General features: G+C 50.4%; 1 protein-coding gene across 2 annotated transcripts in view; it reads right to left on the bottom strand.

The window, feature by feature from the left end:
* Nucleotides 1-6,170: 6,170 nt before the first annotated feature.
* Nucleotides 6,171-26,632, bottom strand: part of RSPO4 (R-spondin 4) — a 41,955-nt gene continuing 21,493 nt past the window's right edge. Inside the window, exons 2-5 of one of the 2 annotated variants that reach the window (XM_010361298.2) lie at nt 13,754-13,942; nt 12,980-13,120; nt 9,838-10,023; nt 6,271-6,380 (exon numbers count right to left, since the gene is read on the bottom strand). In XM_010361298.2, the coding sequence (XP_010359600.1) occupies nt 6,271-6,380; nt 9,838-10,023; nt 12,980-13,120; nt 13,754-13,942 (626 nt within the window). Of the gene's footprint in view, nt 6,381-9,837; nt 10,024-12,979; nt 13,121-13,753; nt 13,943-26,632 lie in introns of both variants that reach the window. The other variant, XM_010361299.2, reaches the window with a different exon arrangement.

The raw sequence follows: 26,632 nt of genomic DNA, 5'->3' as shown, positions 1-26,632 counted from the left end.
GTAAGCAGGTACACCTGTTCTGCTGCACATGGGCCAGGCTAATTGGAGGATAAATCCCTAGAAGTGGATTGCTGGGACAGGGGACATGTGCACTGTGATCTGAATAGATGTCGACTCACCTTCTGTAGAGGTTGGGTCAAGTCACTCTCCTGAGGAAGGTAGGGGAGGGGGCGGCTTATCCCCACCCAGCCAAGGCCCTGTGGTTTCATTTTCTTTGTTTTTCTTTCTTTTGTATCTTTTTTTTTTTTTTTTTTTTGGCTCTTAGCCAATCAGATAGGTGGAAAATGGTAGCTCTGTGTGGCTTATTGTCATCTAATTTGAGTAAGGGTGACTATTTGGAGTTCCTTTTCTGGATGAAGCATTTTTGCCTCACGGGGACAGTGCTGAGCTGATGACATGGCAGTGCCACTCTGGACACGCTGATTCCCCCTGAGGCTCATCTTCTCGGGCTGAGTGGCACATGCGCCTGTGGAGGCCAGCTCATGGAGTGGTCGCCTGGTGGAGGGCAAAGTTTTTGAGTTCCCATTGCACTACTTACTTTCTGAGCCTCGGATTCCCCTTCTGTAAAAAGTGGAAAGAATAAAAGAACCCACTTCAGATGGCTCTGAGGAGGATGAATTTAAGTTTTTAATGTGAAATGCCTGGCACAGTTCCTAGCTCAGAGTTAGTGCTTAGGAAACGTTTGTTGAATGAAGAAATGAAAGAGATATAATCATTTTAAAAACTTTTATTGAGTACGTATTATGAAGGCTTGCTCATGTATTCATATATTTAAACCTCACAGTGACACCATGAGGGATACTTTTCTTATCCTCCTTTAAAGATGAGAAAACTGAGGCACAGAGAAAGATACAGGATCTTGCCGGTCATTGGTGGCGACGGGATTTGTGATCTTCTGTCTGCTCTTACCCGTCTCCCTTCCCTGCCTCCCACTCTAGGAGAGAGGTACCACCCTAAACCCCATTCCAGCTGTCCATTGCATGAAACAACCTCCCTAACCTCAGAGGCATAAACAAACAACCATTTTGTCATGTTCCTGGATTCTGAGGATCAGGAGTTCAGACAGGATAAGGTGGGCAGCTTATCTCTGCTGGGCCTTAGATGGGAGGACTCTGTGGCTGGGAGGATTCTGCAGTGGGGAGGTAGGACAGCAAGGACTAGAAGACCCACTCGTGTGAAGGCTTCTTCAGCTGCAAGTCTGGCTGTGGATCCATTCCACCTTGGGGATGGTAGGTTGGCTATGGCTATGGGTGAGGGTGGGAGTCGTGGGGGGCTGAGTGGGAGCCATCAGACCCCGGGCTGAGTCCACATGTTCCAAGTCTGACAGCTTAGGAGGCTTAGAAATTCCAGGGCTGGCACCCCAATCAGTAGCTTCTCCAGAATTTTGCAAGTGCTGTTCGCTCCCCCTCCCCACCCATCTCATTAACACCTCGCACTCTTCAGTTCTCAGCTCGGCTATCTGGTCCTGGAGGAGGAGCTTCCTAACCCCTGTATGCCTTAGATGGGATATGCTAGGTCCTGAACTCATGGAAGGTCTTATCACATTGTTGGGATTGACTGTCTGCAGACTGAATGCTTGGAGGACAAGGCAGGGTCTTTATCACCAGCACCCAGCACAGTACCAGGCACACAGTAGGCACTTTATGCATATTCACTGAATGAATGAATGGGTGAGACTGATGGATTTTGAATGACTTGAACTTGAGCCTCTTTTTCCTCCTAGAAGTTAGCTGGCAACGTAGCTGTGAAGGTGGCAGGAGATGGGTGGGAAATGCGAGGTTAGTAAGAGGAATTGGTAGAAAAATGGTAGTCATGATTTATGCTGAGGAGAGAAAAGCAAAGGAAATTAGATACTGCACCTGAAATACTTAGCAATGTTTGGTGCATAATAGGTGCTCCATAAATATAAGATGATGTCATCATCCTCATCCTCATCATTACTATTATTTATATTATAAGAATGCATATTTCCTGAATTAGAAGGTCCACATAGGATGGCTTGAAATATTCCTCTGGGCTGGGTGCAGTGACTCACACCTGTCATCCCAGTACTTTGGGAGGCTGAAGCAGGAGGATCGCTTGAGCCCAGGAGTTCAAGACCAGTCTAAGCAACATAGCAAGACTCTGTCTCTACAAATAATTTTAAAAATAGCTAGGTGTCATGGTGTGCATCTGTAGTCCTAGTTACTCGGGAGGCTGAGGTGGGAGGATCACCTGATCCCTGGAGGTCGAGGCTGCAGTGAGCCGGGATCATGTCACTGACCTCCAGTCTAGGCGACAGAGCTATTATCCATCTTAAAAAAAAAAAAGACAGAAAAAAGAAATTTTCTTCCAAGTGAAAATGGAGAGGTGTAATCCCCCACAGGTCACCTGGGCCAGATGTCTGGGCAGGAGGTCATGTTGCGGTGACTCACTTGGGGATGCTGGGCTTGGGTCATCCTCTGAGTCAGATTTTCCTTCTGTGCAAGGAAGGGCCTGAGACAGGGACCTGTGAGTCTGACACTTTTTACACACCTGAGAAGGCAATTCAGCTGAAGTCCTCATTGCAACTATTGTCCTTCAGCCTGAGGCAGTCAGTCCTTCGGTCTGAGGCAGCCTGTCCCCTGTCCTCCGCTGCCCTCCACCCTGCTCCAGTCCTGCTAGGAGAGAACAGCAACAAGTCTCCGTTTCAGAAATGCGCTCCTTTACGAGCCTGGCTGCGACCTGTTCCTGATTGATTGGCGCCATCCAGTGGCAGAATGTGGGCATGACATGCAGGGCTGGAGTGAGGAGTCAGGCAAGGATGAGGATGGAGTGAGCAGGTGGGGGGATCTGCAGAGAGGGCCCTAGTGTGGCCCAGTTGGAAGCGGTGACAGGAAGAACCCAGCAGGGATTCCTTATCTCTGGCCAAGGGGTTGTTCTCTCCTGCTGGCATAGCATCCGGAAGGTCAATAGCAGCGGAACTTCCCCCTGGGCTCTGCCCAGACTGCCCTTCTTTGGCTGTGTGACCCCACCCTGTTTCTGAGCTTCTCTGTGAACTTCTCCAAGCTTGGCTTGTAAGAAGGGAGTGGATGATGCCCATCTGACTAGCAGGGTCTCCTTCCCAGAGAGGTGCCTCAGTCCTCCAGAGAATGTGGGAGAGGCTGGGATTTGAAAGGATTGGAGCTGGGGGACAGGGAATGTCTGAGATGGAAAGGTTATAGGAGGGGCTTGGGCCCTGAAGAAATTTCATCTTGTAATCTGAAAATATTAAAAAACCGCCACAGCCCCCAGCTGAGGACAGAGGACCAGGCCCCCCGAGGGGAAAGAACATGGCCAGGGGATTGCAGGACTGGAAACTTCCACTCTTATCTTGGTCTTTTAGAACTGTGAAAATTAGAACGCTCAGCATCCTACAATTGGAATCTTAACAGGAAACACTATATAGTGTATGTATGTGTGTGTGTGTGTATACATACATATATTTATTTATATATGGGCTGGACATGGTGGCTCACGCCTGTAATCCCAGCACTTTGGGAGGCTGAGGTGGGAAGATCATTTGAGGCCAGGAGTTCAAAACCAGCCTGGGCAACATATTGAGACCCCCCCATCTCTACAAAAAAAATTAAAAATTAGCTGGGTGTGGTGGTGTACACCTGTAGTCCCAGCTACTTGGGAGGCTGAGGCAGGAGGCTTGCTTGAGGCCAGGAGTTTGAGGCTGCAGTGAGTTGTGATTGCACCACTGCACTCCAACCTGGGTGACAGACCAAGATCCTGCCTTAAAATAAAAATAAAAATAAAAAGATACACATACTTACATACACACATACACACTAAACTCTATAGCATCAGATCATTGAGCCTTGAGGTCAGAATCAGAATTGCAGGCACAAATCTAGACTCAGCCCTCTGAGCTGGAAGTCATCTGAGAGCCACCTCTCCCCTCAGCTTGTCTTTGAATGAATGTTTGCTCCTAAACGTGTTCGCAATGAATAGATCTGGGGGAGGGCCCTAAAATCTGAATTTCTAAAAAGCTCTCCAGGGGATGCTGTTGCTGGGTCTTCCAGATTTCGGCAACAGATTCAATTTAGTCATGCTTCCTCTTCATCACATGGGGAAACTGAGGCCTGGGAAGTGGAAGTGACTTGACCTAGACCCTACCAGATAGCTGGTGACAGGCTGGAGCTCCCAACTGTGCCTCCCAATGCCAAGGCCACTCTCACTCGCAGCCCAGGGTGTTTAGATGGCCCCGTAGGACTGTCAACCTCCTAGGTGCCCCTGGTCCCTGAGACATGTGGCTGGTGAGACTGCGAGGTTCTGGGGCTCGAGGTGTTACCCTCTTCTGCCTCTGGCTGAACCTGCTTCTTGAGAGTGGCCTGGAGGGGCTCAGGGCCCGTCCTCTTTCGTCAGCTCCCCCCAAGCTGAAACCCCACCCCATCCCCAATACACCCTGACCCCTCTCAGCCCCAAGCATTCCTGCGAAAAGCACTGCACATGTTTTAAATTCTGCTACTCCAAACTCATCAGTATCATGGTTTTGCAACACCCTCTCGATGCTCCAGAAGCATTTGCTTGTTTCTTTTCCCTTTATTAAAAAAATTTAAAAAAATGTTAGGGTCTTGAAACAATAACAACAGAGCATTTCAGAGGCACAAACGTTTGCAGAAGAGAAGCTGGTGGCCTGGCCAGGCGAAGGAGGGGGCTCTAACTGTTCTCAGGGAGGTGAGAGGAGGGAAGTCAGAGAGAGGGTGGGCCTGGGGAGGGTCAGCCAGGGGCTCCCCAGCTGCCAGGTGGAGGGCAGGTCTGGGGGTGGGTGCTCTCTTGGGGTAGGGGATGTAATATTTAGTCACCTAGAGCCTCTCCCCCAGCCTGCTGACCACATTCCTTCCCCAGGCCACTCCTGGGCCCCTTGGAGCTCTGACTCTGGCTTCTCCTGCCCATTCCTGTCCCAGCCACAGAGCCCAATGTGTTCAGGCCAGCCAGTCACAGCAAATACAAATCCCCTTTCTGAAGATTCCGGGGAGCAGAGCAGGAAGAGGTGTTATGATGGCAGAAGGACAGGCAGGGAGGACAGACTTGCTTCCAAGCTGGGTCTGACCTGGAGACTCCCCCCAGCATCCTTCCTGCCTAGGGCAAGGGGCATCACAGCGAAGCACAGATGCTCAAGTCACTGGTGGTGGGTGTGGGTGAGTGCACGGACTTTGCCTTGCTGCCAACCCACAATTTCCTATATTTCCCCACTCAAATGACCCCCAAAGTCTCCTCTTGGCCGTGAATGTACTGAGCAGAGCCGTCAGGTAGAAGCAGAGCCTGAAGGCTTCCTGTGTGACCCTGGGCAAGCCACTTCCTTCTCAGGCCTGTTTCCCCACATGGGCAGGAGGTGCTGAAGTGGGGAACGGAGCCGCTGGATAATCTCAGCTTTCCTTTCCATTTCAATGGCCTCTTCTGGGCTGGGCAGGTAGATCCCCCAGCAGTGACAGTTCACCTGATCCAGCTTGGGAAAAAGGGGCAGGGGACCCATGAGACGGAGGCCCGTCAGGGAGTGCTGATGAGGGTGGCAGGCAGCGTGCAGAGGATGACCTGGCTGGCCCAGGGCTGGCAGCCCAGCCAGAGGCCAGGTCGTGGCCCCCATGGCCAGCTGGGGGAAGTGTCCAGGCCAGGCCTCTGGAAGCCCTGGAGCCTTGCCCAGCCAGTTCCTCGGGGTGGCTGGTGGCTGAGGGCTGTGGAAATGGTCTCCGGGGACTGTCCAGAGAACCAGGTGCTCACAGCTCAGCGTCCTGGAGCCTCCCCCAGAGCAGAAGCAAGGCCCTCAGGACTCAGCCTTGCTGTGCCCCAGCTTTGCCCTCTGGAAACCCTTTCTCTGCAAAGATGCGGTCAGGGAAAGTCCTGGGAAAAGATGTTTGCTTTCTTTAAGTTGTAGTTAGAGAGAGCTGCAGGGGAGGGCACAGGCTCATGGTCCCTCTTAAAGTGTGTGTGAGAGGGAGAGAAGAGGAGGGAGAGAGAGAAGGACGTGGTGAAGGACAGGAAGAAACACAGAAAGAAAAAGAAAGATAAAAGATAAGTGAAAAAGAAGAGGAAAGAAGGGAAGGAGGGAGGGAGAAAGGAGAGGAGAATGCAGGTGGAAGAAATAAAGTAAATAAAAAAGAAAAAGAAAGGCAAGGTAGATTGACAGAAAAATGATAGAAGGGTGGAAAGAAAGAGAGGACAAATGGAGAAGACGGAGGAGGAAGGGTAAGAGGAGAGGAGGAGGAGCAGGAGGAGGTGTGCAGGGGCCGAGGACTAGGACCAGAGAGCCGAGAGAGCCGGCGGTCAGGGCTGCAGGCCGGGCTGGCGCGGCCTCACGTCCAGCCTGCGGTCCAGCTTTCTGTCCTTGCGTGGGCGCCGGTCCTTCCTGCCCTTCTTCTGGCCGGAGCTCCTCTCTGCAAGGAGAGCACAGGGCCCGGTGACCAAGGCTGCAGGGCCAGTTAGGTCCTGGGAGCCTCCTCAGTCCTCAAAGACAAGGGTGCCCCACCCACTCCTCAACAACGAGGCTCAGAAGAACATTTAGGCACTGACCTTGCAGTCCCTCCTGTTGAGAGTCTGGACCGCGGGCTAAGTTACCCCAAACTGAACCTTTCTCTCTAGTTCTTCAGGGAGTGCTGAGGGCCACTAACTTGCTCAGGGCTCTTTTGTGCTGGAGATCTGGCTTGGCCAGGCCTGCAGATTCACCTGGGGCCCCCCAGTCAGCATGTAGGGTGGCTCCATGGGAGTCCCATGGCTTTCCCCGGCACACTCCTTCCATAGCCAAGCAGGCTCTGTGCTGGACACTGGGCACCTTTCATCTGTGTCCCTGCATCAACTTCTCCATAACACTGTGGCAATAATACTTGAGCATTTAGCAAGTGCTCACCATATGCAGGTCACAGCCCCAAGCGCTTTATGTATATGAAACTCACAACAGCCGGGAGAGGCAGGTAGGGTCTGAGCCGCACCCAGTCCCGTCTTCTACAATTGTCCTCTCTTTCTCTCCACCCTTCTATCATTTTTCTGTGCCAGTCTACCTTTCCTTTCTTTTTCTTCTTTATTTCCTTTATTCTTTCCACCTCCATTCTGGCTGTGCCTGCTGCCCGGGGAGTTCTTCCGAGCAGTTGCTTGTCATTGTTATTGACAGGTGAGAAGACCACAGCATGGCTGGGAGCAAGGCCAGCCCTAAGTTTCTGCTTTACAAAGTGTCTCCACACCCAGGACATTCTTCTACATTGCTTGGGCCCCCTTCAGTTCCCTGCAAGGAGCTGTGTGTCCATTTGAACATGATGAACCTGAGGCTCCACAAGTTACTTTCTGAAGGTGTGCGGCTAGGCTGTTAGAGACCCTCCCAGCCTAGTGGCAAGGGAAGGGCAGTTTTATTCCTTAGGTGTCAACTGTGTGCCTGTCTCCCCAAGAGTCAGGACTGTGGCTCCAGTCCTGGCTCCTTGACTCTGCAGAGCAGAGTCAAGGAGCTAAGGTCAGGCTGCCCACTTTTGGGACTCCCCACGCCCACTCTGAGCCCTTGGGGAGCACTGAAGCCAACTCCCACTCTGTGCTGCGGAGCTGACTCTGCAGGCCTCAGGTAGGACTGCATCTGGAGATGGCGTGTGGGTGCTGCCTGAGTGGCCTTGCCAGCTCTGATGTGGGGGTGTGGGGGCCAGTGGCTTTGTGTCCCTACCCCTTCCCTAGGCCTGCCTGACAGCTGCTCATGTACCCATACAGTCACCCACCCATCCCTCCACTTATTTACCCACCTACCCGATTGCCGTCCACTGAACTGTCATCCACCTGTTAACTCATCTGCTTACCTCCATACCCACCTCCATACCCAATGACCCATCCATCCACCTAGGCACCCACCCATCAGCCATCCATCCACCTGTTCACCTACCGACCTACCTACCCACCCACCTAATCATCCACCTACCTACTCATCCACCCATCTACCCTCCCACCCACCCATCCATCCACTCATCCAACAAATATTAACTGGACACCGACTATGTGCCAGACTCTGTTAGAGGCACTAGAGAGACAGCTGTGAACAAGGCAGACAAAGCCCTTACCCTCACTGGAGATCACACTCTAGTAAGGAAAACAAACACTGAACAAAGCAAATACGAGAATGAGCAGGCTCGTTTCAGAAGGGTGCAAGTGCTACCATGTGATATGATGGAAAATGACTCCTGGGAGGGGGACTCATGGGAAGCCTCTCTGATGAGGAGCCGCTGCAGCTGAGACCTGGATGATGCAGGGAGCTACAGTGGGGTTGTTGCAAGGATTAGAGTCATGTTTCACAGCACTGAGCACAGCCAGCACATAGTAGGTGCTTTACGAATGTTTGCTGTTGTTGTGATTATTATTATCCAGGGGAAAAGTTTTCCCCTCATGGCCCCCCCCACAGCCATTCACCCCCCGTTCTTGGAGCCATGAGAGGTGCGATGTGGTAATGAGTGCAGGAGAACTGTCTGCCTCCTGTGTGAGTGCTTCCCTGGCTCTGGGGTCTCTTAGGTTCTCTGGTTCCATCTGAACCTCACTCCGTCCTCACCTGCCCAGTATGACTCCCAAAGGCTCCCATCTCTGCTATCTGCACTCCCAACCCAAATAGCACAAGTCCTTCTGAAAGAGGAGTGTCCCTGAGTTCAAATCCTGGCTCCACTACATCCCACCTGGGTGCCCCGGGTGGCCTGGCCCCAGGTCCCTCATCCTTCATCATGACTTTAGATTCCTGTTTGCATGACGAGTTATGTTTGAATTCTAGGTCCACAGCTCCCTGGCTTTGTGACCCTTAGGTGAATGACTCAACCTCTCTGGGCCTCAGTCCCCTCATCTGTAAAATGGGGATAATGTTAGTAACACCTACTGCACAGCATCATTGTGAAGATTACATGAGTTAACGATTATAGAGAATTCGGCACAGTGCCCAGTCAACACTGCCAATTCCGTGTAATTACTACTCACCATTCACATCTTACAAATATACCCTGTGGCCTCTCTTCTATGTAAATCAGTGGTCCTTAATATCTCCCAGACATTTTGGAAATACGTGTAGTGGTCTGGGATGCCACAGTGAAGGGGGTTCCTGTGGCATTCAGTGGATGGCAATCGGGATGCAGTGTGGGACAGTCCCCCACAAAGACGAGTTGTCCCCCATTCCATCCAGTTCTCTCACATCGTGCCCCACCCTTATGTAGCTGAAAAGTCTGCTTGCTGGGAGCTGAATTCTGTTTTACTCATGAATGCCAAGTGATTTCGAACACTTGCACTCACTGAAGACTCTAGGGCACTGCGAGTGTGGTGTCAATCAGAGATTAGTTTGGTTGGACCTTACTAACTGCTGGTCACTTTTGGGAAATCGCATCTCTGATGGCAATGCGGCCACACACTTGGAGCGCTGACCACGGCTGCCGTCTGCGCTGGGATTGTGCTTCCCTAAGTGTCTGCTGGTATGTTGGGCCAAGCGCTTCCATCATGAAATTTCTTTTCTTTCTCCTCTATATTACAGTTAGGGCACTATACTGATAAAAAAATTTACCTTTGCAAGTAGGCTACATTCTCCATGAACTTCATTAAGAATGGTATAGGAGGTATTCCCAAATCCTTCTTATTAAAAGGGGGCTGTTCAGTTTGAGGAGGTTGGGAACTCCTGGCCAGCTCAATTTCCCTAATGTTTTTGGGACTGAACCCAGCAAGGAAGGTCCTCCTTTGAAAGAACACCAGGGAAGACGGTGTGTACTCCACATGACGGTAAGGCTAATGGTGGCATTTCAGGCAGTCTCATAGGTACTATTTGTGGGGCAGTGTCCTGAGTCCACTCTGTCCCTGTGGGCCTTTCCCATCACAGCCTCATGTGCTTGTCCTGGGGCTCACCTCCTGGGCAGGGCCTCTGGATGGGACATTTCCTTGACTCAGAAAGCACCTGGCAGGTGGTTGTCTCCTCATGCCCAGCCCGGCCTGCCTCTCGTACCCGGGTCTCCAGGCCCCAAGCCGAGCCGCAGGTCTTTCCGTTGTACGCGCAGGGGCTCCAGCTGCCCCAGGGACCCGGTTCACACTGCCCTGTGGAGTGAAAGGAGAGACAGACAGACAGGGTCAGCTGGCAGTGAGGGTCCTTCAGTAGGCACAGAATAAGGGCAGGGTTTGAGGGGTTCAGCTCTCTGAAGACTGAAGACACCACTTCCACCTGCTAGGAGCAGAGGGGGCACATTTAAAAGTTATTTATAAGAGCCTGGAATGAGAGCTAAACTAATGCATGCACAGATTAATATGGGCCTGAAGACAGAGTGGCCGACTGCTTAGCTTTAAAGGGGAAGGCTTCCTGGAGGAGGTGATGTATGAGTGAAAGGGAGAGAGGGGAGCTCACCAGGTGAGAAGAAGGAAGCCCATTCCAGGCAAGTGTGTAAAGCCTTGGGAGCCCGGCCCCCCATGTTTGGGAGATGGGGCAGCATGAGTTGGGCGTGAAGTCTCAGGAAGTGGGGGGCAGGAGAGGAGGCTGGAAGGTCGCCTGGGAAGTCCTCAGGACCCAGACACAGGTTTTAAATTTGATCATGTGTCTTTAATCAACTTTGGAAGGAGGAAAAAGGAGGCCATGGACATAAAAGTTCTTCATAGGGGGTAATTAAAATACACACACACATATGTGTGTGTGTGTGTGTGTGTGTGTGTGTGTGTGTGTATACTTTGATTATTTAAAAAGTCCATGAGAAGTAGGCACAGAATATAAGTAGCTATGAATACTCCTATTTTGTAGATTTGGACACTGAGGCCTAGAGCAGGGGTTTGCTAAGGGAACGCAGCAAGAGGCTCACACAGCAGACACAGCAAGTTCAAGATGCAGTGGGGCCCAGACCTGGTTAGATGCACACATTTGACAAGTAAAGACTGAGCACCCAGTATGTGCTAGGCGCTATTCTGGGTGCTGAGGGAGCAGCAGCAGACAAGACAGACCAGGGTCTGCAGGCCTCCTGGAATTCACCATCTGGACACCGCCGTGATGAGGGAAGCGCAGGCACTGTGGGAGCCCAGAGGCGGCATGGGTTGGGTTGTAGGGGAGGAAACTCCTGGACTGGGTCTTGAAGTGGGGGTGGGAAGGCAGGGAAGGGGAGCCTAGCCAGGCTCAGGGAGGGACAGGAGGTGCTCTGGGTGAAGGCATAACCCCAGCAGAGTCCCCAGGATGATGTGGCCTGGAACTGGGCAGGCCGGAGAATGAGCTCAAATGGAAGAGGAAAAAAATGTTGGGGGTGGAAAGACTGGCAGATGGGACAGATTGCCCAGGTCCCGGGTGAACTCCGCCCGAGGGCAGTGGGAGCCACTGAAGGGTCCTGGGAGGAAAAGAAATTGAGCAGACTGTCATTTTGAAATACTCCCTCTGCTGTTGAGTGGAGAGTGGGTTGGAGGGACTGAGAGCTCAGGCAGGAGACGGGCAGGAGCTGTGGCCAGAATCCTGGCAACAGGCAGGGGGTGGCGAGAAGGCGGGAAGAGCGGGGCACAGAGGAGAGAAACAAATGGGTGGGGCTGGGGTGGGGAGAAAGGGTGAGCTGGATGGTGTGGGTTTGGGAGCTTTGTGCTGCTTCATTTCCCCCCCAAAGTTCCTCCTGCCACCCGAAATATTATGTATTTGTTCTCGGGTGTCACTTCTGTCTCTCCACTGAAATGCCATGTCCATGAGTGCAGAGGCTTTGTTTTGTTCTCTAACATGTCTCCAGCACCTAGGAAAGTGCCTGGCCATAGCAGATGCTCCAGTAGATATTTTCAGAGTGAATAAATGAACAGATTGGATTGAATATAGGGTGAGGGAGAGAGAAGAGTCAACAGTGATATCTGCATCTCCGGCATGGTCACCCAGGGATCAGGGAGCTGGTTATTGAAACCCAGAAGAAACCCAGAGGAAGCGTTAGGCAGTGGATGGTGGCAGTGGGAGTGGAAAGGAGGAACCCAGGGGGCAGTGGAGGTAAGGGTCTGCTGCTCAGGGAGGCTAGAGACACGGAGTCAGGGGCCATCAGCAGCTGGAATGACCATGAATGTGAGTCCAGAGGGAATGCATGGGCAGAGATGCACAGTTTAGATGAGAATGCCAAGGAGCAGCCTAGTGCAGGGACGGAAGAGGGCTCACAGGCAGGAGTATGACAAGGAGCTGTCAGGAAATAATCAGAGCAGCAATAACACTGATACTGACATGTACTGAGCACCTACTGTGTGCTGGCTGCTGTACTGAGCACTCTAAATTGTACTAATTCACTTAATCTTCGTAACAGTTCCTCCCCATAAGGTAGGCTCTATGTTCTATTTTTTTTTTTTTTTTTTTTTTTTTTTTTTTTTTTTTTTAACGTTTGGAGAAACTAAAGGACAGAGAGCTGAGATGGTTTGCTTAAGATCACTAAAGGGTAAGGTTTAGAGCTAGGATTGGACCCCAGGCCAGTCCTATTCCAAAATCAGTGCTCAGCCAGTGTGGTGGCTCATACCTGTACTCCCAATGCTTTGGGAGACTGAGGTGGGAAGACTGCTTGAGTCCCAGGGGCAGCCTGGGCAACATAGCAAGAGCCTGTCTTTGCAAAAACATAAACGCATCACCAGCTGTTGTGGTACATGCCTGTGGTCCCAGTTACTCGGGAGGCTGAGGCAGGAGGATTCCCTGAGCCTAGGAGTTTGGGGCTGCAGTGAGCTATGATCATGCCACTGCACTCCAGCTGGGTAACAGAGCGAGACCCAATCTCAAACAAAACAAGCAAACAAACAAACAAAAATCAGTGCTCTTCTTCTGCACTCTGCTGATTCTCTTGGCATTAATATCGATGCCAGTGTTGGCTGCAGTAGTAATCATAGTAATGGTGGTTACGTTGGCTCTAGTGTAACGCAGTTACTATGTGTAGGTATCTGGTGTACCCGACACGGTGGTGCTCGGCCTCCCCTAACCATATGGCATTCTACTGGGATTTCTTCCAGGCCCCCAACACCTCTCACCAAGCCCCCACTCCAGGGAGGTGGGGGGCAGGGTCAGGGCGGGGAGGTCACTCACCCTGGCACTCCCGTGTGTTCTGGTGGGCCAAAGTGCCTGGCGGGCAGGTGGGCAGACACTTCCCCTTGTACAAGTAAAATCGCCTCTTGCACCGGATGCAGAAGTCCTGGCTGAAGCAGCTCTCACAAGTGGCCCCACATTCTGTAACAGAGCCAGGGATACCCTGGGTGAGGGAGATTGCCAAGGATGGGGCTCACTGGGTCTGCCCAAGGTGGGAGGGCCTCTGGGTAGTTCCAGGCTTGGTAGCATTTGTGTCAGGACTCAGTATCTCCTTTGAAACCCAGACTTGGCCAAGGTCAAACTGGGCTGTATGTGAAGAGAACTCCCTTTCTCATTTGAGGGGAGGCTCAGAGAGAGTGAGTGACTTGCCTGAAGCCACCGGTAAATCAGGGCTGGAGTGAGGACTCCCTGCTTCTTTTTCACATCAGAAATAGTGATGATTTGCCCAAAGTTATAGCAAAAATTAGAGGCTGGAATTAGGACTCCTTTTCCTATTTGGGCTAGGACCAGAGAAGGTGAGCTACATGACTAAGGCCACACTACAAACTAGGGTAGAAGTGAAAGTTCCCTGCTCTATTAGTGCTAATTAAGGCTGAGAGGGGACAGACTTGCCTTAGGCTGCAGAGCCAGCCTGGATGCAGGCAGGTATCTCAGCGTCTGGGCTTAAACATGCACCTACTTCCCTGCTGTCTGTGCTGAGGTGAGAGGGTGGGATCTAAGCCCGCGGTGTCTAGGAGCCCAGCACTAGCATAGAACAAGGGAGAAGCCACGTACTTTTGCACCTGTTGACCTCCTGGCCCCGGATGCCGAAGTAGCCAGGGGGACAGTCGTGCAGGCACTTGCCGTACTGGCGGATGCCTTCTCGGCGGATGAACAGGAAGAGCCTCTGCTGGCAGGTGGAACAGCCATTCTCCTCTGAGCAGATGATACAGCCTGTGCAGTTGCCTCCCAGGCCAGTGCCCACTGCCCACCAGACCAGGACAGAAGGAGGGAGAAAGGGAGAGAGAGATGGTCAAACCATATATGTGAACAGCTGAGATAGTCTCATTGGGATAGCAGCTGGGCACATGGCCACCCAAACAAAAGACTACATTTCCCAGTTTCCCTTACAACTAAATATGGTCATGTGACAAAAATCTGGCCCATCAGATGTAAGGTAAAGTAGCATGTGCCACTTCAAGAAAGCTGCCTTAAAGGGCAGGGGTGTGCCCCTTGTCATCCCCTCATCCTTTCTGTTGGGTGGAATGTGAACAATGACTGGAACACAAGCAGCCATTTTCGATCACGAGGTGGAAACTGTGTCCTGTGAGGCGGTGGAAAAATCAGATAAAAAACACCTGGGTCCCTGAGGAAGGCAGAACTGCTGTACTAGCCCTAGCCTGCCTATGCAGACTGTTACATGAGAGAGAAATCAATATCTATCTTGCTTAGATCACTGTTACTTGGAGTTTTCCATTACTCACAAGCAAACTTAATCTTTACCAAAGTAGTATGTATTTTTGAGTGTGTGTGGGTGCACATGCATGAGTGGGGTGGGGTGAGACCCTCACCCTCCTGCTGGATTCCTGAACAATACTCAACAATACTTCATTTCTCACTGTCACCATCAGCAAGGGCTCCCACCATCATCAGGAATAGCAACGGGATAAATATATTTAAGGAGAAAAATTTTTGTTGCCCCAGAATTGGTACTCAGGAGCCAAAGCTGGGGAAAAAGAGGTGGAAAGTGCTCTAGAATCTTAAGCGAGCCATTCCCAGGCTCATAAGGAGTCTCTGTTACCCTGACCATCACCCCAGGACCCTGATTAAGCTGAACACTTGCAGGGAGGAACTCATGGGAGTTAGGAATTGTCAGCCTGGCCAGGCACAGTGGCTCATGCCTGTAACCCCAGCACTTTGGGAGGCCAAGGTGGGAGGATTGCTTGAGTCCAGGAGTTTGAGACCATCCTGGGCAATATGGCGAGCCCCTGTCTCTACAAAAAAAAAAATACAAAAATTAGCCGGGTATGGTGGCACACACCTGTAGTCCCAGCTACTTGGGAGGCTAAGGTAGGAGGATCACTTGAGCTGGGAAGGCCGCAGTGAGCTGTGTTTGTGCAACTGTACTCGAGTCTGAGAGACAGAATGAAGCCATGTTTCCAAAAAAGAAGAAAATAAAAAGAAGTGAGTTGTGGTGCTGTGACTTTTCCTCTGTACCCAACCCTCCCAAAAAAGTGAGGAGATGCCAGAGAAACTTACAAAGACAAGGGGTGCTAGCAAGAAGGTGCCAGCATCTCATGTCTTGCTTGAACATAAACTCATGTCCATAGTCCTGTGAATCTGCCCCCTTCCCATTCCTCTTTGAGCAGACAAAGGAGACCGGGAGACAGAAGGGCAGAGCTGAGGGGGAGAGTGTGGTAGAAGAGGCTGCACATCCTTCCCAGCACGCATGAGGGTTTCTCAGTGGTAAGGGGCACCTTGGGAGTAGCCAGGCTTAGGTGGTATTCCTGCTGCCTGGCACAAGAGGGCTGGTTGCTGGGAGGTGCCCCAGCAGTAAGAGGCAGCAGGGGAGACCACTGGGAGTAGGAGGTGGGGGAGAGTCAGAAAATGACCAGGTGTCACTAAGTGACAGGAAAGGATAGGGCAGCTTTTGAGAGGCGGCAATTGGGGAAACAGTAAATGGTTTCATGTTTATATGTCATCAGGGTCAGACTGATTAATAATCCGGTTACGCGCCTTGATTCATCTGAGCCCCAAGACCACCCGGCAGGAAACATTCTTAGCTCTCCAGCTCCCAGATGCTCCCCTCTTCCCACTGGTGCCCCATCTCCCTTGTAGAGGAATTCCCCATTGTGCGAGGTCCTGATGAGAAACACATCCTGGCACCTTCCCCCTGGAACAGAAACCAAAAGAGGTCTGACTCTTCTTTAAATTGGCAGCAGGTGAGAGCTAGCGAAAGTCTGTCCAGATACACATTCTGGTGACTCCAGTCCTGGGAGTGGGACTCAAGAGTGAGGGTCACACAGAAATGGGGTTCATGGTGGAGGCAGAGCAGGCTCTTTGCCTAGCCCTGGCTGCAGTCTTTCTCTCACCCTTCCATCCCTCAGTCCCTCTGTTCCTTCCTTCCTGCTCCAGCTCTCGGATGAGTACTGCTATGTCCCCAAACCTCATCTTCCGTTCCTTGGATTCGGTGAGGCCCCACATCCTGCTGATAACCCTATTTCTGTGGCTTATAACTCAGGAGCCTGACTGATCCAGGGTACTAACGTGTACCCTGGGATCCTGTTCCCAGCCAAAGTTGGCAATACCCTCAATTTTCTTGCCCTGGGAGGAGAAACTGCAACAGGAGAGCAGAATAAAGAGTTTTGTGTTCTGGAGCTGTATACCTGGCAGGGACCTGAGGGCAGAGAGCAAGTGTGATGTTGTAAGGGGGATTCCCAGAGTCAGAGAGCTAACAACATCCACTGAGAATTTAGCAGAGTCCAGACTTCTCACTCAGCAAAAGATTCAGATTCTGATACTACCAAGAGATGGCAAGAATGAAGGAAACCTTCACCTTTTCACCTTAGATAAGAGTGTCAACTTTGGGGAAAAATCTAGCAGTATCTAATAAATCTGAAGATGTCTCTTTTCTTTTTTGTGTTAAAATGTTTTTTTTGTTTGTTTGTTTTTGTTTTTGTTTTTTGACAGGATCTCGCTCTGTCACCCAGGCTCCAGTGCAGTGGCATGATCCTAGCTCACTGCAGCCTCAAACTCCTGGGCTTAAGCAACCCTCCTGCCTCAGCCTCCTAAGTAGCTGGGACTACAGGCATGTGCCACCACACCCAGATAATTTAAAAAAATTTATTGTACAGATGGTCTCTCTCTGTTTCCCAGGTTGGTCTTGAAATCTGGCCCCAAGTGATCTTCCTGCCTCAGGGTCCCAAAGTGTTGGGATTATAGATGTGAGCCACAATGCCTGGCCTGATATCTCTTTTCTAAATGTAGCAAATTAGCTTCTGGTGTATACCCTAGAGCAGCAGTTCTCAAACTCTGGCGCACAACAGCAGCTCCTAGAGAGCTTGTTGGAGTATAGGTCCCTGCGTTCCACCCTGGTATGTCTGATTCAGTAGGTCTGAGAATTTGTATTTCTAACAGGTTCCCAGGTGATGCTGATGCTGCTGGTCCAGGGATCACGCTCTTAGAACCACTGACCTAGAGAAACCCTTGTATATGTGTAGAAAGAGACAAAGATATTTATTGCAGCATTATTTAATAGCAAACAACTGCAAAAAGCCAACCCTCTGCCAAAGGAATAAATACATTGTGGTATATTCATACACCACTGCCAGATACCACATACACAATCCAGCCATGATAAATGACTGTGGTAGCTACAGTTATCATTGTGGACACAGCTCAAAGATGGGGCTGAGAGGAAAAAAGCAAGGTGCACAGTGAATCGTATAGTAAGAGCCATTTATATAAAGTTCAAGGACCTGCAAAGCAATATTTTGTAGCATTTGTTACTTGTAAATATGTATTCAGAGCAGAAGACATGAGACTAACCAACACTGAATTCAGGATCATGGCACACAAATGTTTATTGTATTATTTTAAATTCTTGACTTTAGGTTTGAAATAGTTCACCCTAAAAATGCATAAAGAACAAAAGAATTTAGCCTCTACTGTGTCCTGGGGCAGAAGGAGGTCTACATTCTTTCTTCTTCTCCACTAGCTCCCCTCCCAAGCTCTGTCCCATCTTCAAGCTGAGGTCTTGAGCAGGGGAAAGTGACAAATTCTGAAGACATGGGACTTGGGTTCCAAGAGCATTGGAGACTCGTGCCTCTGCATACTTTGTTAGTCATCCCCTCGTCCACTCTCCCCTCATCCTCAGTAGTGAAATCCTGATTTTTATTTTATTTTTTGAGTCAAGGTCTTGCTCTGTTCCCCAGGCTGAAGTGCAGTGGCGCCACCTTGGTTCACTGCAGCCTGGACTTCCCGGACTCAAGCAATTCTCCCTCCTCAGTCTCTCTAGTAGCTAGGACTACAGGCGTGCATCACTATGCCCGGCTAATTTGCGTATTTTTTTTGTAGAGAAATGGTTTTGCCATGTTTCCCAGGTTGGTCTCAAACTCCCGGGCTCAAGCAATCCTCCTGTCTGAGGCTCCCAAAGTGCTGGGATTACAGGCCTGAGCCACAGCGCCTGGCCAGAACCCTGATATTAAGCAGAGTTTATGTCCTCTAAGACTACATTTCCCAGGCCCTTTGCAGTTATATGTGGTCATGTGCCTATGCTCTGACCAATGGGATGTGAGCGGGCATGCCCTGCGCAGCCCCTTGGGAAATGCTGGCGTTGTTCTCCTCCCATTTTCCCTTCCATCTGCAGGACTGCAGGCTTGAGAGTGGAGCCACGGCAGATCCAGGAGGCAGAGGGATCTTACAGAAAGACAGCTTGGCGTGGCTGTATTAACCCAGGACTGCCCACCGCTGAGATTCTTTCCTGGGGAAGGAAGGAAAGCATTGCCCATCTTGTTTAGGTCACTGGGCCTTTCTGACGCACACACTGACGGATGATGTTGGGTCTTCTGCCATGCAAGGCAGCACAGAGTCATATCAGTGGAGACCAAGGTGCCCTGCTCTGTGCCTCAGCACTGTGGAAGCCCACTGGACCTGAGATGCGACCCCACTACCAAAGAGCAAGGGGACCCTCAGTTGATTTGTGGTGATCTCTACCACCTGGCAGAATAGGACTTCAAATTGCAAATTATGTTAAATTACAGAAAAACAAAGTAGCATTTCCTGCAAAATGAATCTGTGGACAGAGACTCACACCCTGACATGGTGTTGCTGCCCATTTTGCAGCTGAGAAAAACCGAGAATCAAGGAGGTGAAATGACATGTCCAGGGTCACACAGAATTGGCAGGGGCGGACCCACATCACTCTGCCCCATGCTGCCCTCTTAGAGCATCTGTCCAGGGCCTCCTGTGTCAGGCAGAGCGTGGGGCCATGCTGGTGAGCCACGCATGGCCCCTACCCCTAGAGGACAAACACCCTGGTGGGAGGAACTGAAGTCCACAGAAGTGACAGCAAAGCAGAATGAGATAAGGGGTCAAGATGGAGACAAAGCAAAGCTCTTACTACTCTTAGAAGAGCTTAGAGGTCACTCAGCATGTCTCCTGCAGTTTCATTGGGGACACTGAGGCCAGAAGGGGTGGAGCTTTCCCCAAAGGTAGGCAGCCAAACTGCAGAGAAGCCTCAGTCCTCTGTTAGAGTTACAGTACTATTTGTTTTTTTTGTTGTTGTTTGTTTGTTTGTTTTTGAGATGGAATCTCACTCTGTTGCCCAGACTGGAGTGTAGTGGTGCGATCTCAGCTCACTGCAAACTCCGTCTCCCAGGTTCAAACGATTCTTGTGCCTCAGCCTCCCGAGTAGCTGGGATTACAGGCACCAGCCACCAAGCCCAGCTAATTTTTTTTTTGTATTTTTAGTAGAGATGGGGTTTCACCACGTTGGCCAGGCTGGTCTCGAACTCCTGACCTGAAAAAGCTTGGGTATATGCTGAAAGCCAAAGAACCCAACAAAGACCCTCCCAGACCTCAAAGAGTGTTGGCTCGCAGGATGGTGTTTAGCATCCTTCAACACCCCAGTCTTTGAAGGGTAGTGGCTGTTTCCGGCCTCATCCTCGACCCTGGCAGTTGGCTAGGATGCCCTCTTGTGCCTCTATGTTGTAATGGCACCTCTTGCTTTTCGACTTCTGACAGGCTGTCTGGTGTTTCATCATGTCTCTGTAACTCATTAGAAAAGCAGTGCTATTGCCTCTCTCTACCCCCTACCCTAAAGTCATGGGTGTAGGCACTTGAATGTTCACTTTGTGAATCATCAGTGATGACAAGAGTCTGTACAGTGCTGCTCTAGAAAGATCCAAACGATGGTTCTTAAACTTGACTGTGCATAACGATCTCCAGAGAGGCTTGTAAAGTGTCTGCTTTGGGCCAGGAATGTGCACTTTAACAAGTCCAAAATAAATGTAACAGGAATTTTGGAAGTGTCTTCCCTGTTCACAGTCTCCTTTCCCTGAGAACTGGCCCCAGTAATCATGTTTGTAGGGCATGACTCTGACCCTAGCCAATGGCTGTCTCTTCCAGAATGGGCCAATTAGACCTTCTCTCTCTAGGCTGATGGACAATGGTCTGGACTGGCCTTGACCTAAGGCTATCTGCAGGTGGGAGGGTAGCGTGTTCCGATGCATATGTGTGACAAGCCTTGGTGGGCACTAGCTAACAAAGGCCCTGCTCCTCTGCACTGTCTGGCTTTGAGATTCATGTGCTGCCATCTCCACCCAGATGCACTTAACCTGGGCTTGGCCAATCAGAGCATCAGGTCCCCTTGACTACAGTGGTTGTAGGTTCAGACACAGGCACGCATCCCCACAAGAGCTAGTCTTGGGGTTTTTGCTGAGGTCAACAGATGTGTGTGGAGATGTGTGTTTTCCTTTTCTCTCTTTGGATCTAGGAGGATATAGATCAGAGCTGATGGGTGCCACATGAGGGAAAAGCTTCTGGAGAATGGAGGCCACACAGCAGAAGCAGAGCCAGGAGACACAGACAAAGACCAAAAAGAGTCATCTGTGCATGTGGATCCACCCTGGGGATCCATAAATTCTCTTCTTTTCTCAAGTCACATTGAATTAGGTTTTCTGTCACTTGCAACCAAATGATTCCTGACTAATATAGAAGTAGAGAGAGAAAAATAAATCAGATGCAGAGAAAGAAGTGGCAACCAGACCTCATGGGCTCCTTAAGACAGAAAAAGTTTCTCACTGCCTCCCAGTCCTTCTCAAAGCTTGGCTTGTCCCATAGCTCCAAATAAAGTGACTTTTTCACTTGAGCTAGTTGTCTTCTGTCAAACTACAATAAAAATGGATGTAGCTCACTAGATAGCAAACAGATCACGGCGGAGCAGCTCTGCTTTGGCACAGATGAGGAGCCTGGAGCACCACCTACCCAACCTGATCACCCTGGTGCTCCAGGGGACACTGAGGTTCCAGGGAGCACACTTTGAAATCCCCTGGGTCCTTCTACACATCTCAGCCTCTGTCGCCGTCCTCTCCCAGCCGAGATGCACATTTTAAAAGCATTTAAGCTCTAATTGCAACCTCCCCAAGTTTTCTTGGGACATCACAATGGATGGCAGGCACCCCATGTAATTTCCATTAACAAATGTCTCCCATAATCAAGACCATCCTCCCTCAGTCAAAACACCAGTAGACCACAAAAGCATGGCCCTGTGTTGCTCCAGCAGCTGGAGAGGCTTAGAATGAAATCTGAGTCACTCCATGTTTCCCCAAGCACCCGAGGGATGCGTCCAGACTTGGATGTCCATTTTATGGAGAATGACAGTGGAATCAAACACACCAGATTTGACAGTTTGCAAAGTGATAAAGGCTTATGACAACTCTGAATGCATGCATTAACCCATGGTTCAGTGATCCATTCATTCATTCACCCATTCATTCAACAAACAATTACTGAGCCCCTATTCTGGGTCAGGTCCATTGCTGGGACTCAATGGTTATGAGCTTTGCAGGAGCCGTGTGACATTGGGGAAGGTACTTTACCTCTACAAGCCTCAGTTTTTCCAGCTGTAAATGGGAATAATAAGGCTTATCTTGCAGGGCTGTTGTGATTAAAGGAGATGGTACATGAAAAACTGTTAACTCAGACCACCTGCAGCAGGCGTCTCATAAATAATACCATTATTATATTGAGAATGATGTGTTTTCCGCCCTCAAGGGACTTAAAAATCTAAAGATGTGTAACGATGCAGGTTCCCAGATTGATATCCTGGCCCCATCACTCATTGAACAAGTCCCCTCCTCTCTGTGGGACTCAGTTTCCCCATCTGAAAAATTGTGGCAGCAATTCCTACCTCCCCGTGACTTGTTATGAGGGACTGTGCAAACCAGCAAGTGCTGGCACATAGTAGGTGCTCCTCTGTAAACCTAGGTTCCCTCCCCGTTCCCTCACTATCGTGACACATAGTGGGACTGTCAACCAACATCTGGACCCTTCTCCTCTTTCCCAGGTGAGCAAAAAGAAGGCAGAGATGTTGGTGAGGCTGGAAGGAGGCCAGCAGGGTCCAGGGACATGGTCTTTTGCCCTCTGGATGGTGACGTGCTCAGGGCAGAGATATTAGCCAGCAGCTTTGGTCCTAGGTGAAGGGCAGGCTTATTCTTTCTTTTGGGAACAGGGAATAACCTGTGTTCTTCAAACAAGGATCCCTAAGCTCAGAGTCACCCATATCCTGAGAACTGCCCTAAGCACCTTGTTTCAACAGGAGTCAACGGCTCAACATGTGCAAGTGATGGCTGTAATTTTTTTCCCATTTCAGGGCTTTGAGTGAATTTAGGGTCATCTCTGCCATATCATGTCTTCCATCTGCCTTCACTCTGCAGAACTTCCCTGAGGGGGTCAAAAAGTGCAGGGTGACATCTGGGGCCCTGAAAATGTCACCTTCTCCTATGCAAGCTCGTGTCCTCAGCAGCCCACAGTGAGTCTGTCATTGAAATTTCCTTAATACGCAAGCCAGAAACTCTAGCCCCATACGTTTTTTAAAAACAAGACTAATTTGGATAGATTTCTAGCATTTAAAAAAATCAAGAGATTTCACATTAAAAAGCGGGAATTTGAACTTCCTTGGAAAAAGTCAGAACATCTGCCAACACTGGGTCTGCTGTCACAGGGCAGTGAGTGGTTAGAGTTACATAAATAAGGCACATGCTCCCCAGGTTACTGCAGCCCCTACCCCTCTCTGTTGTATTCCAGATACTGAGGGCAAAGGTCAGCTGCCTTACGTTCTCTTCCTTGAGCTACCTCTTAACACCCACTTCACTCACTCACAGTAGGACACAATGTAGAGCAGGGGTTCTCAAACTTGGACATGCATCAGATTCACCTAGAGAGCCTGTTAAAAACACAGGCTGCTGGGCCTTACCTTAGAGTTGCTGATTCAGTAGGTCTAGGCAGGGCTTGAGAATCCACATTGCTAACAGGTTCCCAGGTGATGCTGACCTTTGCTGGTCTTGGGCCCACACTTTGAGAACTACTAGTGTGAAACAGGGTTAAGAGCCAGACTGGCTGGATTGAAATTTCAGCTCTGCCCCTTACCCTTGCCATGTGACCTTGAACCAGTGCCTTAACCTCTCTGTGCTTCAGTTTTCTCATCTGTAAAACAGGAATCCTCCTGGCTGACCTCCCAGGTGTGCTATAGGGGCCTGGGCAGGGCTGACACTCAAGCGGGTCTCCATGACATCACTGTTACTACCATTATTATCACCACCCACCCTGCCTGTGTTGGCATTTGTGATCCTGGAACTGCTTTGACAATCAGTGCAGAGCTTTTGGTTTTGATGCCAACATTTTTGGGGGTAGTGTTTCTTCATAATTGGGGTGTGCCCCGGGAAGTATGTCTTGCATGAGAACATCATGTCATGGTGAACTAAGGATTTAATACAGCTGTCCTGGAGGACTCCCGGGGGGTAAGAAGGATGGGGAAGGACAGCAAGACACCACTGCCCCCTGCCCCAAGGCAGTGAGACTGAGGAGGGCCAGACCCTGCTGAGGACCCTGCTCTGTCCTTGGGAAGGACCCAGAACCATGCAGGAGGGCCCCACACAGACAGTGCTGGGCAGTGCATTCTCCAATGCTCGCCTGGCAGTGCAGGATGCATGTTACCGATGACCAAGGGAAATAAACAACATCTGGGCACCCGCCTGCCCACTCAGGCCTCCACATATGGGAGGCAATCGCCACCACTGGAGGCTTGCTCAGAAGATCCCCCAGCACATTTCTGCCTGGGGGTGGATTGCACCATCCCTAGCAAGGGGGTGGGCCATGGAGATGACTCCCAGCTTAGAGACTCCCTGGAATCAGGGCTAGAGGTTGCTAGCCCACTGGACCCTTCTCAGCACTCAGGAGGTGGGGGGACCAGCAGGGCGGAACATTCAGCAGAATGTTGTGGTTGCCTTGGCTTTGGGGCATGACAAACCACCACTTCCTAGTTGGGTGATATTGGGCAAGTGGCTTTACTATTCTGAGCTTTGGTCTTCTCTTCTGTGAAATGGGGACAATAGTAGCAACCACCTCCCAGGCAGTTGTGGGGATGCCATGAACTCATCCACGCAAAGTGCTTAGCACAGCTCACAGCAGATGAACGACCACTCTGTTACTACTTGATTCATGCGAGATGCTCCCTTGAGAGCTGGGTCCAGCTTGGCTTGCTCACCTTTAAATCCCCACAGCCCTGCACATTGTAGGTGCCCATTAACTACCCATTTGTGATTATACCCATTATGCCCATTCATTATTTCTTAAATGAATGCATGAACGGTGGCTCAATAAAGGTTCTCAAAAACTGCTCTTAGGGTGCTCACAGCCTATTCGGGAGGACCAGTCCCATACAAATGTGGAGAAAGCCAATGACCTCCGCCAAGCAGGGCTCAGAGCCAAGTGAAGGACCCAGGCAGGGTGGGAGTGAGACTCCAGAGACTGGAGACATCAGGGGTGGTTTTCTAGGGAGGCAGATGTAGGGACACAAGCTGAGGCCAGGGGCAGGACTAGTTTGTGTAGATGGAGGAAAGGTTTCTAAGAGAGGTGAGTACAAGATGACATTGTACTCAATTGGTAGAAAGGGCGGGGCTTGAGCAAGGAGCAGATGGCAAATCCCTGCTAAGGTGCCAATACAGGACACCTAAGGGGCTGATAGATAAGACTCTCAAAATACAGTAAGAATAGGCACACATCCAATACGGGAACTTTTCATCCTTTGCCCTCCAAACCTGCTTCTCCTGTCCATTTTAGTCAATGGCTACTCCACTCAGGGCTGAAGACTTCAGCAGCATCTTGTCTCTTCTTTCTCCTCCATATCCTACTATTGGCACATCAGGAATCCGGTCAGCTCTACTTCTGAAATATGTCCGGAAATACTTCTCTCCACCTTCCCTGCCCCCACCCCCTTCCCTGCTCCTGCCCTCTTTCCCCACCACTCACCTTCTCTGGCTATGCTGGCCTCATCCTCCATGTTCCCCATCTGCCAAGACCACTCCCACCACAGGGCCTTTGCACTTGCTCTTCCTTTTGTCTGGAATGCCCTTCCCACATTCACCCACAAGGCTTCCTCCCTCAAATGTCTCCTTGTGGGGACAAGAGTGATTCCTTCTTAGATGCTAATCTGCCACGTCGACTCCTGACTAACCTTGAGTCCAGTAATGCCTCCAAGATGTCTAGCTGAAGCATTACTCTGTATGCAGAAACACTTATTTGCTGCGGATTTCACTTTTCCTCCAAAACAAACCTTGATGCTGCTGCAGGAATCATAGGCTATGACGCCCATAGCACAGTGCCAGTCACCTGTGCACTCCTCTCAGAGCACACAGACCTTTCTCCCCAAGATATATAAGCCCTGGGTCTCGGGGGTTACAGCTCGGAGATCTACCTATCTTGAGGCTGCCCAAGATCTTGCTCTGTTCGTAAGTTCCCCAACTAATAACCCTTTACCAACAAATTGGAATTGTCTGCCTCATTCTTTGGTTTCTCAGCTCCTTCTGCATTTGGGGTTGCCTTGCGTATACAGCCCTTTCACAGAACACCCCTTCCCTGTGATCCCCCCAGACCTCCTGACTGCAGCAGCATCACACCCACACCCCACTCCTCTCCCACGTTGCTATGTTCTTCGTGCCATTTATCCCCACCTGATAGGGTCTAAATTTGGCAAGTGCTGTTGTCTCTTTCCCAGCAGTGAAAGATGAGTTCCAGGAAGGCAGAGATGAGCCACGGCACACTGGACCAACTATGCAGTACCTGCCTTCTCACTTCACCAATTATTTCTTTTATAGCTGCTTACCATTCCGCACAGAGGGGCTGCAAAACTGATTCAAGTACTATTATCACACCCATTTTAGAGAGGAGGAAACTGAGGTTCAGAGCAATTATGCTGCTTGCCTGAGGTCACTTAATAAGAAGTGGAGCAGATATTCAAACCCAGGCAGTGTGACTCTGAACCTGAGGGTTATCCTTGAGGCTACACTGCAACCTGGATACTCAACATATCCCCATGCGCCTCCTCAGTCCTCCATGCAGAGTCCCTTACCTACTGAGGCCTTGCTAAGTTGCCAGTGCTATGCTGAGGCCTTCTTCAGCGTCCACTTGACCTCACCTGAGACAGGAAATTGGCCAAATGGTGGCAGTGCAGGCTGCCCCAGGATTGACCCTGCCTCCTCTGCATTCCTCATCCATCCTCCCCTCATACCCAATAGACAGTGAGCAGATCAATAGGTGTGTGTTCAATCAGGGGATGAAATGCCCACTCCATCTCTCAAATTCTTCAGGAGTGAGTCTCTTGCCTCGCAACTGGGACTTGGGGAGGATGCAGAAAAATTACCTGCTAAGTTGCAGCCACTGCTGGACATTCTGGCCAGAATCCTCTTTAGACATTGACCTATATGGGCTGGTCGCAGGGGTGGAGATGGTGTTGGTAAAACCAGGGTTCAAACTCACATTTGTTGATTTCATGGCCAGTGGTGATCTCAGATTTCAACCCACATCAGAATCACCTGAGGCTGCTTATGAAAAACAAGAGGTGCTGTCGCCTCTTGACACATGCAGTTGTTTTAACGTGTATGGTGTGCCCAGGGT

The sequence above is a fragment of the Rhinopithecus roxellana genome, chromosome 13 (assembly GCF_007565055.1).
Source record: "Rhinopithecus roxellana isolate Shanxi Qingling chromosome 13, ASM756505v1, whole genome shotgun sequence".
Taxonomy (NCBI): domain Eukaryota; kingdom Metazoa; phylum Chordata; class Mammalia; order Primates; family Cercopithecidae; genus Rhinopithecus; species Rhinopithecus roxellana.
Note: the sequence above shows the minus strand (reverse complement) of the source record. Positions and strands in the feature narration are given on the sequence as shown.